Source organism: Leptopilina heterotoma, unplaced genomic scaffold, assembly GCF_015476425.1.
Source record: "Leptopilina heterotoma isolate Lh14 unplaced genomic scaffold, ASM1547642v1 Lhet_211, whole genome shotgun sequence".
NCBI lineage: Eukaryota > Metazoa > Arthropoda > Insecta > Hymenoptera > Figitidae > Leptopilina > Leptopilina heterotoma.
The window spans coordinates 527026-540714 of NW_025110928.1; the positions used below are offsets into that span (position 1 = coordinate 527026).

A 13689-nucleotide genomic window follows, 5' to 3' on the forward strand; every position below is an offset into this window, starting at 1 on the left:
GATTGCAGAAATTCAATATTATGATCAAAAAATTTAATAAAATTCTTGTAAAATTTCAATTATTTTCTAAAATTTTCCTCAATTCAATGATTTTTAATATCTATTATTTTAATAAAATTTTCCAATATAATTCAATTATTAAAAAAAAGTTGAATAAAATTCTATGCAAACCTTTAATTATTTTAATAAAATAATAAAAATTTCACAGGAATTCAATTATTTACAAATTTTTTATACATTTTTTCACATTCATTCAATTATTTTCGTATATAATAAAACTCATTACAGAATTTCAATTATTTTTAATATAATTCTAATGAAATTTCTCGAAAAATTTAATTATTCTTAAAAATTTTATTAAAATTCGTCAAAAGAATTCAATGATTTAAAAATTTATTGATAACATTCTTTATGAGAATTTAGTTTTAAGACACACGCAATTATTCAATAAATTATGTATTTTTGTATTTAAATAATTGAATTCCAGTTGAATTTTCTAATAAAAATTGATTTAAAAATGAATTTCAGTTAAAATTTTAGATAATAATTGAATATTAAAAGCATTACAGAGTGAATTTTTAGAAATAATTGAATTTTTAATAAAAGGTTTTTAATTAAAATCTTTGAAAATCTGAATTTTCAAAGAACTTTTTCAAAAATTATTTAAAATAATGCATTTATAGAAGAATTTTAGTGGAAAAAACACGAAAAAAAATCCAATTTTGGAGAAGTTACAAATTATTGCAGAAATCAAATTATTTTCAAGGGTAATAATTTTCATCGCAAAAATTAAATATTGTTGAAAAATAATAAAATTCTTCTTATAGGGATTCAATTATTTTTACAAATAATAAAACTCATTACAGAATTTTAATTATTTTTATAATGTAATTTTAATCGAATTTCTCGTAAAATGTAATTATTTTTAAAAATTTTATTTAAATTCGTCGAAAAAATTCAATGATTTAAAAATGTGTTGATATAATTTATAAATAATAATAATAATAATTTAAAAATGAATTTCAGTTAAAATTTCAGACAATTATTGATTGTTAAAAGTAATTAAAATCCTTAAAAATCTGAATTTTTCGTATTTTTAACTAACAATTCTGTGGAATTCATTTTTTTGAGAAAGTTTAATTGTGGATTTTTTTTGGAAATTATTTGAAGTTTTTGTTTTCTAATATATATATTTAATTGAAGAATTTTCGAATAATTGCAATTTTGTAAAATTGAATATTGTAAACAAATGGATTTGAAAATTGTCAAAAAACTTTTTGAAAATTATAAAAACTTGTCGTTTTAAAGAAGAATTTTAGTTAATAATAATAATTGAATTGATAATAATTTTATAACTCGGCCATCTTTAATTATTATAAAACATGAAGAAATCGATAACTCGATCGATTTCTTCATGTTTTATAGTTATGAAAAATTTAATTTATAGTTTCAAGTAAAATGTTCTTTTATTTGACTCGGACTGGTTATATTTTTGTCAGTAATTGGTCCGTAATTTTTCATTTTTGTTCGGTAAAGTCCGTATTTTTAAATGCTTTCAGTGGTTCGAGCCCTGTTAGCATTATTTCTATAATAATATTTCTATTAATTTCACCATTATTATTTTATTATTATTTTTATTATTAAAATATTGCTGAATATATAGAAATTTTGATTGTTTTTTTAAATTAGAAATTTAATAATTTATTCTATTTACTATTTTTCTTCTATTTTTAATTTTTTATTTAATTTTTTACTTAATTTTTATTTTTTCTAATTTTTTATTTATTTTTATTTATTTACTTATTTTTTATTCTTCTTTTGTTTATTCAATTTTTGCTGGTAAAATAGCTACTTTTTGTTGTTATTTTATGTTATAATTTTTATTTTATTATTATATCTATTTACAAAAGTAAATGGGTCAAGCCCTTTTCATAAAAATGGTACTCGTAAATTTTTTTTAATTTCTACTATTGTCTTCATTTTTAATTTATTATTTTCATTTAATTCAGTGGAATGTAAAGAATGTGGAAATCTTTTGTATTTGAATTTAAATTTTGATGGTCACGAGAGAGAATGGCGTTAATTTTTTTTTTTTTTTTTTTATAATTCTTTTAAAGTATAATGAATTATAATGGTATTTTCTGCAATTGCGTGTTGTAGAAGTAATAGAGTACGCAAAGCGTCTGGGAATCGACCCGGATGCGGAACCACACCTCTTGGACTTAGCTCGTGAAGGTCTGATGGCGGCGCTACCAAAGGGCTGGTCACCCTGTTTTCATGAAGCCTCCGGTGCCTGGTATTACTATCAAGCGTCGACGGGGAACACCACCTGGGAACATCCCCTGGACGCGGTTTACAAGGAACTCGTTGCTCAAGCGAGGGCCGGTAACCGACAAATGAGCGTCGGTACGATTGTTTAATTTCCCTTCAACTTTTTTTTTTCTTTTTCTCTTTTTCTCTCTATTTTTCTCTTTTCCTCCTTTCTATCGATATCAATTTTCCCCTATTTTTTATTCCCCCCCCCCCTCTATTTTTCCCTCATTTACGATCTTCATTTCTCCTCCTCAGATTTTCGAATTAACGCAAATTCATTTTTCTGAAAAAATGATGAATTTTTTCAGTAAAAGTTTTTCGATTTCATTCATTTTGAATTTATTAAAAAAATGAATTTTCTGAAAACTCTTTTTTTTTTGTTATCAAAATTCTGATATGTTGGCAGAATTTTCCTTAAATTAAAATTACGTTTGGAGAAGAAAAAAAGAAGAAAAATCATATATAATATAGTCGAATTGATATAATTCAAAGTTCTTTGATGCGCATCAATTTAAATGTCCTCTACGAAGCACTTATTTATCGACGACGTCTATATAATCAACTATATGGAACCGTCTAATTATCCGTCGAGATTTTCTTGCTCAATGCAATTGTACACGTTGTATCATTAACAGCGTTAAAAAAAAGTGTCTCATGCAAAGATTCGAATCTTTGCTTTACAATATTTATTGTTATATCGTATTATAACAAATTATAGCCAAACGTTGATTATTCAAATATATATTTCCAGTTTTCATATATATATTACAAGAGAAAATATATTGCAATGTTAAATTTCAATTAAACTCTGTATAAATGACTCTTAAAGTCAAATTGCATGGTATCGATGATAGTGTCAATTAATATAATCTTGTCCCTTTGTTTTTATTTCCTATAACAACTAATTTATACTATAAAAGTGTGTTTTTTCGAAAATATCGGAGTGATGTCTTTTAACCAAAAAAAACCACCTGCGAGAAACTCTCCCCTCTTTTTTGAACATCCATTCCCCTTAAGGAATCAACAAAAAAAAAATAAGCAAAAAATAAACAAAATAAACAAAATAAAAAAGTAAAAAACAAATAAAATAAACAAACAAACAAATGGTAGATTGTTCGTAAGAAAGGCTTTTTCGCAGACGAAGACTCTAAGACGACCGCCAAGGATCTCGAATCACAGGAAGACGCAACATTACCAAAGGATAGCACCACGAGTAAAACAGTAATAATGTCACAGACAAAAATTCCCATGAAGTTGGCGCCATTAAAAAGAATAAAGAGCAGCGATAAATTAACATCAAGAAGACGTGAGTCTTCATTGGAAAAAATAACGACAAAAAATTATGAGAAAGATATTCATAGTGAATCATCGATAATTGTCTCGGATCGTGCGTCGAGAGATTATAGAAATTTAAAATTTCAAGATCCAATGTTTTATGAGACTCCAAAATTATTGGATGCTGGAGCAACAACAACAACAACAATGAACAGTAGTAGTAGTAATAATAATAATAATAAAAGTAATTTGGATTTAAAGGAAGTATTAAAACGTTCGGAATCGTTAAGTCCACGTTATGAAAAGGAGTGGGAACATCTTAATAGTAAATTTAATTCCGATGAGAATATCATTGATATTGATCGTTTGAGTGCCAGTTCTTTAGCTAAAGTTGAGAAATCAAGTGAATCGTGCGATAAAGAGAAACATCCGAGACAAAAGGAATTGACATTGACTGGTGGTGGATCCATATTTCTGAAAAGTAACCGAAGTCGTGACACAACTCCAAGTCAAGACGGTGGGAAGTTTGAAGATTTTCAACTGTCGGCTGATCTTGGAATGAGTAGCTCTTCGGGTGATCGACTTAAATCGATTCTAAGGGAAAAGGCTTACGAGGATGGTGAGTACATTGAATATTATATTTTTAGTTGAATTTTCTTTTTCATTTTCTATTCAGTTTCTATTTTGTGATAGCAAATTTTAAGAATTTGGGTCAGAATTCGTAAAATTTTCACAAAAAATAAAAAGTATTTTTTTTTAAATCGAAATGTTGCAAAAATAATTGTCGCTCTTAAATTTTCTTAACGGATTTTGATTCCTTATAGTTTTAATTGTATGTTGAGATTTTTTTCAAATTTTTAAAAGTCGCAGAACATTAAAAAAAATAAAATGTTTATAGAAAATTTATTAAATAATTATTAAAAAATAAACTTTTTAAAAATTTTCTAATTCTAAACGAAAGTATATTTTATCCCCTTTATATTCCCACTTGGTTCATTTAAATCGGTTCATTCATTTGGGAGAAATAAATTTTTGTTTAAAAAGTTGCAAAAAAAAATTCATTTTGCAATAAATTTTATTAAAAAAAAAATTTTTTTTTTCTGTTTTTTGGTCGACACATTCCTAAGGCCAAATAGAAATGTTTTTTCAATATTTCGATTTAAAAAAAATACTTTTTATTTTTTGAGAAAATTTCCCGAATTCTGATCCATTTGCAAAACAATTTATTCCAGTATTAAAAATTTGGATTTAAGGCAATGTTATAAGCTAGAAAATAATTTATTTGATTCAAATAAACAATTACTTGTCTGTTGTCAAATAAATCTTTATTTGTGTCAGACAAGTATTTATTTGCGTCGGACAAATATTTATATCAAAAAGATATTTATTCGTTTCAAAAAAATTATATAAAAAAAAATTTCAATTCTTTCGAAGAATTTTATAAAATTTTATTGTTTATTAAAATAATTGAATTTTTTTAAAGAACTTTATTATTTATAAAAATAATAGAATTCCTGCAAAGAACTTTATTATTTAGGAAAATAATTGGATTCATGCAATTTTACTTATAAAAATAAATTTATAATAAAAAATAAATAATTCTTGCGGTTAATTCAGTAAAAGTGATAATGAAAATAATTGAATATTTATGAAGAATTTTATTATGATTTTTTAAAAAAATTTGATTAAACTTGCATTGAAAATAAATGAATTCTGTCGAATCATTTCATTATTTTAAAAGATAATAAAAAAAATAATAAAATTTTTACAAATAAAAAATAAAAATTCAAAGAAAATCTAAATCAGGAGTTTTATCAAAATTTTTGAATTCTTTCAAGAAATTTTATTGATATTTTTAAAAATAATTAAATTCCACCAAGAAATGTCTTTGAAATTGTACCTATTAAAAATAATTGAATTTCTCCAAAGATATTTTTTTTTACTTATGAATAAAATTGAATTCTTCCAAGAATTTTATTAAATTTTTTGAAAATAATTTAATTCTTAGAAAAGAATTTTTTTGATTTGTCAAAATAATTGAATTCTCGGAAAGTTTTTTTTTATTTGTGAAAATAATTGAATTTATGAAAAGGATTTTATTATTTATGGAATTTTTGACAACAATTTTATTATTTATTAAAATAATTAAATTCTTAGGAAGGATTTTTTTACATATGAAAATAATTGAATTAATGGAAAGGTTTTTTTATTTGTGAAAATAGTTGAATTCTTGCAAAGAATTTTATTATTTATGATAGTAATGGAATTATTTCGAGGAATTTTATGGTTTATAAAAATAATTGAATTTTTCCAAGTATTTTATTATTTACAAAAAAATTAAATTCTTGGAAAGGATATTTTTTATTTGTGAAAATAATCGAATTCCTGCAAAGAATTTCATTATTTATGATATAGTAATAGAAATAATTTAATTCTTTTGAAAAATATATTTTTTAAAGAAATTTTAAAGAATTTCAAAGGATTTTATCAAAATTTTTTAAACAAACAGAATTCTTTCTAGAAATTTCATTAAAAATTTTTTATTTAATTGAATTCTATCAAAAAATTTTATTAAAATAAAACACATAAATAAATAAATAAATAATTAAAAATGTAAATTTTGAAAATAATTGAATTTCTTTAAAAAGTGTTATTAATATTAATGAAAATTATTAAATTTTTGCAAAGTATTTTATTATTTATGGAAATAATTGAAATCTTGTGAAAAATTATATTAAAATTTTTGAAAATAATTGAATTTTTTCAAAGAATTTTATTATTATTAAAAAAAATAAATAGTAATTATTAACAGTAGTTATTAGTATCAAAAAAATGTTTATCTGCATCAAATAAATTTAATATTAGGTCAAATAAATAGTATTTGCTTTATAATTATCAATTTAGAAAAACCTAAATACTTAGAATATTTAAAGATATTTTTCCCCTTTGTTTATACACTGAAAAAAACTGTATTTGTATCAAAAAATTACTTATTTGCGTGAAATAATTTCTACTTAAGTAAATTAAATGGTATTTGATTCAATTACAAGAAATAATTGGTTCAAGTAAATTTCATTAAAATAAAAATTATTTGATTCAAGTAAATATTTATTTGATAATGGACAAGAAATCAGTCATTTAAATTAAATAAATTTTTTTAGTGTATAATGGCGCAAGAGGTTTTTAAATTTTACTAAAGGAAATACTTGAAAAAGTTTTAAAACTACTTTCAGGGGTCACAGTTATTTTAAAAAACTTTTTTATCCCCTTAACACCCAAAGTGATGTATTTCCTCCTCTTTTCTCCTGTTTCAAAAGAAAAAAATCCTACAAAAATTGTCACTTTTATGTAAATTTGAAAAATGTTTATTTCTACACCAGAAAAAATTTATTTGATTCAAATAAAACGTTAGCTATTTATTATCAAATAAATATTTACTTGAATCAAATAATTTTTATTTATATCAAAAACACTCAAAGAAAAGCCAAGTTTATTGAAATAAAATACAATTTATTTAAGTTAAATAAAAGTATATTTGTCTCGAAGCCAACTACATTATTATTTTGTTTTAAATAATTATTTTTTTCGACATAAATAAAATATTTATTTTAATCAAATAACATGTATTTGGAAATATTAAAGAAAACATTTTCCTTTTTTGAAATTCAGATGCAGTTTCAGTTCGTTGAATATTATAAAAACTTTTTATAATTAGTTTTTTGATTGAAGAAGAAAATGTATTTTTCAAACAGAAAACAATAGAAACAATAGAAATTACAAACAAATATGTGTACAAAATTTTCTATTTAAAATAGTTGATCTGAAAAAAATTGTTATAAATTTTCTAAACGAAAATATTTTTAAAAATTGGTCTAAAAAAGTATTTATTTTCCTTCTATTAATTATTACTGATTATAAACTTTGTTGAACTACATTATAAATGAAACGATTTTAATAGAATTGTTTCACTTTGATCATAATTTTCAATTTTATAAAAGAAAACATTGATTTAATTTTGCAAAAGTTATGTTTTAATTTTGAAACTGTTAAACTATTTATTATACGCTGACGGCATGGAAATACACTTGATTTACATTGTTCTCAATTTTGAGATTTTAATTTTTATACATTTTTTCGACAAAGTAATAATTAAAAAATAAAAATTGGAAAAACAATTCGAGCTTTGTTTGGAAAAATTCATTAAATTTTAAAACAAAAGTAGTGTTGTAATAAAAAATTTAATACAAACGTCATAAAGTCTGCAGAATAACGAAAAGGATAAAACAAAAACTATTAATAATAAACAGAAAATTTTTTTAAAAAGTTGAATGTAATTAAAAGAAAATGTAAAAGTTTTTTTTAGAAATAATCTGATGTATTCTAAAGTATGTCAATTTTAAATTGAAAATAAATGTGGATTCTCAACAAAAACAACCTTTTACATCTTTACTTAAATTAAAAAATCCAAAAAACAAATTTTACATCTTCACTCTAATCTGATGTATAATGCTATATAATACAGTAGTTTTTTCTTAATTGAATAAAATAGATGAATGGATTTCTTCCAAAATTTTCTTTTTTAAAATTGATTTAAAAATGTTTTGAAACAAAAATCCCCTTTTTTTATCTAATATTGCTTTAAAAAATACTGTGATCCCTTAATTTTCATTAAAATTTTTTTTTGTTATTTAAAGGAAGGAATTGGAAATTTAAACCATCAAATTGCTAATCGACAATTTTTCTCTGACAGCTTTTAATTTAATTTATTCAATTTAAGCAAAAAATTATTCAAAAAGATTATTTTTGCTGATTTTATAATTTTTAAATTATGCGGATTTTGAAAAATCTGTGCTATTGATTATTCGAAAACATAAAAAAGACACAGTAAAAAAAATTGTAGATGGAAATAATAATAAAAATTGTGAAAGAAGTTGAATTTTAAATGAAACGACAGTAAAAGTTCAACTAATAAAAATTTACGTTTTGAAGGGACATAATTTTTTTACATCCTTTGGAATCGAGAATATTTTTCCGCGTAACGGGCCTCGAATTAAACAACATTCCTGAAATTTTGTTTTTTAAAAATCCGACATTTTTCGATTTATTTTCAAAGTTTTAATACTTAACTGAATACTTTTTGATCATTTGAAATCAAAAGCTTTGTCTAAATTCGAATAATAATTTTCATAAAATTAGACTTGAAATTTTATTATCTTTTTGAAAACGAGAAAAATATAAACTTTTCAAAATCCACATGGATTGGTTGCTCAAAGGCACGAAAAGAAGCCAGAAAAAAATTATTGTGCGTCAATGTTCAACTTTATTTTTTTTCAAAAATTTACCATTTCTTAAATATTTATTTAGTAATAAATTTTTCAATCTCAATTTTCCTGATGTCGCATAATTTTATATCCTGAATATAATGCGTTAGAATCACCCCTAAACAATATAGGAATATTTAATGGGTTCAAATTTCATTAATCCCTTCTCATAAGCAGATAAAAATATCCAATTTTCTGATGATTTGATATCAAAAAATTGTCAAAAGTCGAAAATTGATAAAAAAAAAATTTTCTTGCCACAAAAGAAACTTTTATTTAGTTTCCTCGATTGGATATCAATAAAATTCAATTTAATAATACAGTGCATCTAAAAATAACGAATTTAAAATAAAATTATACCATCTCTCGACAACTTTTTTTTTAATTTTTTGGGAATTTTATTTTATAAAATTAAAAAATTTGGAAAATTTTTAAAATCCATACTTTATTATTTATGAAAATAATAAAATTTGTAAAAATACAGTCAATTGTTTCGAAGAAAATTAAAATTCTTTCTAGAAATTTAGTTAAAATTGTATTAACATTTATAAAGAAAAAATTCTATTAAGGAATTTTATTAAAATTTTTTAAAATAATTATATTTTCCCGAATAATTTTATTATTTGTGATAATAATTAAATTCTTCTAAGAATTTTTTTAAAAAGTTTTGAAACTAATTTAACTGTTTCGAAGAAAAAAAAATTCTTTCGAGGAATTCGGTTAAAATTATATTGAAAATAATTTAATTTTTATGAAAAATTTTATTAAAATTTTTGAAAAGAATTGAATTTCTTTCTAGAATTTTATTAGATATAAAAAAATTGCAATTAATTTTGTCGAAAATTTTTGAAAATAATTGAATTCTATTAAAAAATTTGATTAAACTTGTATTGAAAATAAATGAATTCTGTCGAGTCATTTCATTATTTTAAAAAATAATGAAAAAAACATAATAAAATTTCTAAACATACAAATTTAATTGTTTCGAAGAAAATCTAAAGTCTTTCGAGGAATTTAATTAAAATTGCATTAAAAATAATTATTGAATTCTTCCAAGGAATTTTATTAATATTTTTAAAGATAATTGAATTCCACCAAAGAATGTTATTGAAATTGAATTGAAAATAATTGAATTCCTCCAAAGATATTTTTTTTTAATTATGAATAAAATTAAATTCTTTCAAAAATTTTACTATATTTCTTGAAAATAATTTAATTTAATATTATAACTAATATAATTGAAATTTAATATTATAACTTCTTATATACATATATATTAATAATTTAATTGTTTCGAAGGAAATTAAAATTCTTTCGAGAAACTTAATTAAAATTGTATTGCAAACAATTGAATTCTTATGAACAACTGTATCAAAATTTTTGAAAATAATTGAAATTTTTCGACAAGTTTTATAAAAAATTGAAAAAATAATGGAATTCTTTCTAGAAATTTAGTTACAATTGTATTGATATAATTGAATTCTTGCGAATAATTTTTTTATTTATATGAAAATAATTTAATTTTTGAAAAGGATTTTTTTTATTTGTGAAAACAATTGAATTTTTGAAAAGGTTTTCTTTTCTTATGAAAATAATTGAAATCATGGAAAGGATTTTCATTTACTTTATTTTTATGATTTGTTTTACTTATGAAAATAATTGAATTCTTGGAAAGGATTTTTTTTTTGATTTGTGAAAATAATTGAATTTTATTATTTATGATAGGTAGTAATGAATTTTTTACGAATAATTTTATTAGGATTTATCAAAATAATTGAATTCTTGGATAGGATTTTTTTGATTTGTGAAAATAATTGAATTCTTGCAAAGAATTTCATTATTTATGAAAATAATTCAATTCGTGAATTCTTCGTGAGAATTCAATTATTTTCAATATAATTCTATTAAATTTTTTCTCAAGAATTTTTTTTTTTCTCAAGAATTTTTTTGTGTATTCTAAAATTCTCCGCAAGAATTGAATTATTTTCAATACAAATAATAAAATTCTTCACAAGAATTCAATTATTTTCAACACAACATTAAAAAAAATTTGTCAAAAGAATTCAATTAGTTTTTAATATTTTATTAACATTATTATAAATAATTGAATTCTTTAGAAAAAACGTATTAAAATTTATAAAAATAATTGAATCCTTTCGAAAAACTTTATTAAAATTTTATTAAAAATAGGTACTTTAATTCCTGTAAAAGAATTTTATGGAAATAACTGAATTGTTGGGAAAAATTTTAATAAAATTTTGAAAAGTAATTTTGTTTGAAAGAAATTTATTCATATTTAAAAAAAATAATAAGTAATAAAAATCATTAGTTAATAAGTGAATTCTTTTCATTGTTGAATTTGAAATCGATCAGAAACTAAAGTTGATATTTGAAAATAAAAAAAGCTTGTAACATTTGCTAGTTGTTAATTTATTAATATTAATGTTATTAACAGTAATTATTAGTAACTTATTCCGTATTATTTATTTTTTTTTTTGACCTTTTTTCTTTTTTATCTTCAGATGATCGACCGATGGAAGAGGAACGGAAGAGTGTTCGCTTCGATTTGGAGAAGGAGCCGGACATTAAATTCACCTACTCGGACTCGGACGAAGATTGGGAATCAGAATCTGATGAGCAAAATGTCAAGATATCGTCAGCAATTGCAAATATCAAAAAAGGCGCCTCAATATTTTCCCTTCAAAGTCAAAATTTAGAACCCCTCGATGAATCATCAACAACAACAACAAATCAAAATTCCCGGGATTTATTCTTTAATCCAACACCAGCGAAATTAAATCCCTTGGATAAATTTTTGAAAAAATCCACAATTGTCGGTAAACGTTTTGTCGTTGAGAATGTCTCGGAGAATGAGCATCTCAATCAAATATCACGCGAACGATTAAATACAGAAATTGACGATGACTATTCACCGCGGCGTTTCAGCAATGTCCGAAATATTGATCTCATCTCAAAAAGTGAAACCGACTCGAGTGCCGCGTCGAAATCGAGTCTCCTCGATGAAATACGCAAAAGTAAAGAACTCATGCTTGAAAGTATGAGATTGTCAGATCAAACATTAAAGAACGAAAGAGAAAAAAATGAAGACTATTTTTTAAAACAAAAACAAGAAGCACCAACAACTTCTCATCATCACAATGATGAAACAAGAACAAAAATTTTATCACAAGAACATGAGGAGACAATTCATCAATTAAAAATTGAATATCAGGAGAAATTGGAAATTTTCAAAAAAGACTTGGAGGTGAATTTTCATAGGGAAAAATTTTTACTGGAAAAAAATCAGGAGGAGAAATTATCGAAATTACGTAGTGAATTGGAAATGAAGGAGGAGCAGGAAATTGAGAAATTAGTTTCGAAAATGGATGAGGCGAGAAATGAAAATCTTAAGAAAGTGAAAAATGAATTGGAAGTTTGCTATGAGAAGGAGAGACAGGAGATATTGACAAATTTAAAAATTGAACTCGATCAACGTAAACACGAACTTCTTGAATTGAGAAATAAAGAAATGGAGAAACTTGAGAATGATCATGAAAAATATTTGGATGATGAGAAAAATGCAAAAATAAAGGAACAAAAAATTACTAAACAACATACGGAGAAATTGGATAATTTGAGGAAGGATTTCGACAAAGAATTTGATGATAGAAAGACTGAACTTCGTTTACAGCAGAGGGAAAAAGTTACCAAGATCAATGAGGAACATGAGAAGTGCCTTGCTGAGATGTTGAGAGATTTTAGGACAGATGTAAGTTTCTACTCATTCTTCTTAACTTCTTTTCTTTATTTTATTTATTTTCTTCTTTTCATTTTTATTTACTTTATTTTCTATTTTTGTATTAATTCTATTTATTTTTTTTTTATTTATTTTCTTAAGGGAATTTGAACCATTATGACGTCACAGCTTTAGAAAATATGCTTTTCGCAAACTGTGACGTCATAATGGTTTAAATTACCTTAATTTAATTTTGTTTATTTATGTTATTCATTTTTAGTAAAATAATTATAGAGTTGTCTCTGGTCAGGGAAATTAGGTAAAATTAGGGAAAAGTGAAATTTGGCAGTGAAATGAGGGAAAAGTTAGGAAATTTTATCAAAAGTACTGGAAAAATCTAAAATTTATATACATTCTACCAAAATTCAATTACAAGAAAAGTAAAAATAGATATCAAAGTTCAACAACGTTTAAAAATCTTAAAAAACATAAATTCGTCTGGAAATTTTTATTATTCGTAATAATTTTCAAATTATTGTGATTTTGTAAAAAAAATGATTAAAAGATTTTTAAATAATTGAAATTTCAAATAACTTCATTATAAATACTATACAAAAATTAAATTTTATTTAATTTTTGATCTATTGTTTAAGATAATTAGTTGTTTAAAAAAATTAATTAAAAGATTTTTAAATAACTGAAATTTCGAATAACTTCATTAAAAATTTTGTACAAAGTTAGGTTTTAAAAATGTTAATCTATTTCTAGCAATTTTCTTTTCTTTCTTCTAGATTTAACTTATTTCTAAAAATTAAATTTTTCAAAATTATTAATTGAGAAATATTTTCAAATAATTAAAATTTTGAAGAACTTGAATTAAAATGCAGAAAAAATTAATTGCTTTAAAATATTAAATCTATTCTTTTAAGATAATTAAATTTTTGAGAATAATAAATTCAAAAATATATGTATCAAATTAAAATTTTGAAAAAATGTTTTTGACATATTAAAAAAATTAGATATTTTTAAAATTCAACTTCTATT

At 22.3% G+C, this 13689-nt stretch overlaps 1 protein-coding gene across 3 annotated transcripts in view; it reads left to right on the forward strand.

Annotated features, from left to right (window-relative positions):
* The window catches only part of LOC122501555 (centrosomal protein of 164 kDa), a 46464-nt gene that overhangs the window by 14498 nt on the left and 18277 nt on the right, over positions 1 to 13689 (forward strand). For all 3 annotated transcript variants that reach the window (XM_043611106.1, XM_043611107.1, XM_043611108.1), the window contains exons 2-4: positions 2161 to 2406; positions 3452 to 4207; positions 11432 to 12678. In XM_043611106.1, the coding sequence (XP_043467041.1) occupies positions 2161 to 2406; positions 3452 to 4207; positions 11432 to 12678 (2249 nt within the window). The remainder of the gene's footprint in view (positions 1 to 2160; positions 2407 to 3451; positions 4208 to 11431; positions 12679 to 13689) is intronic.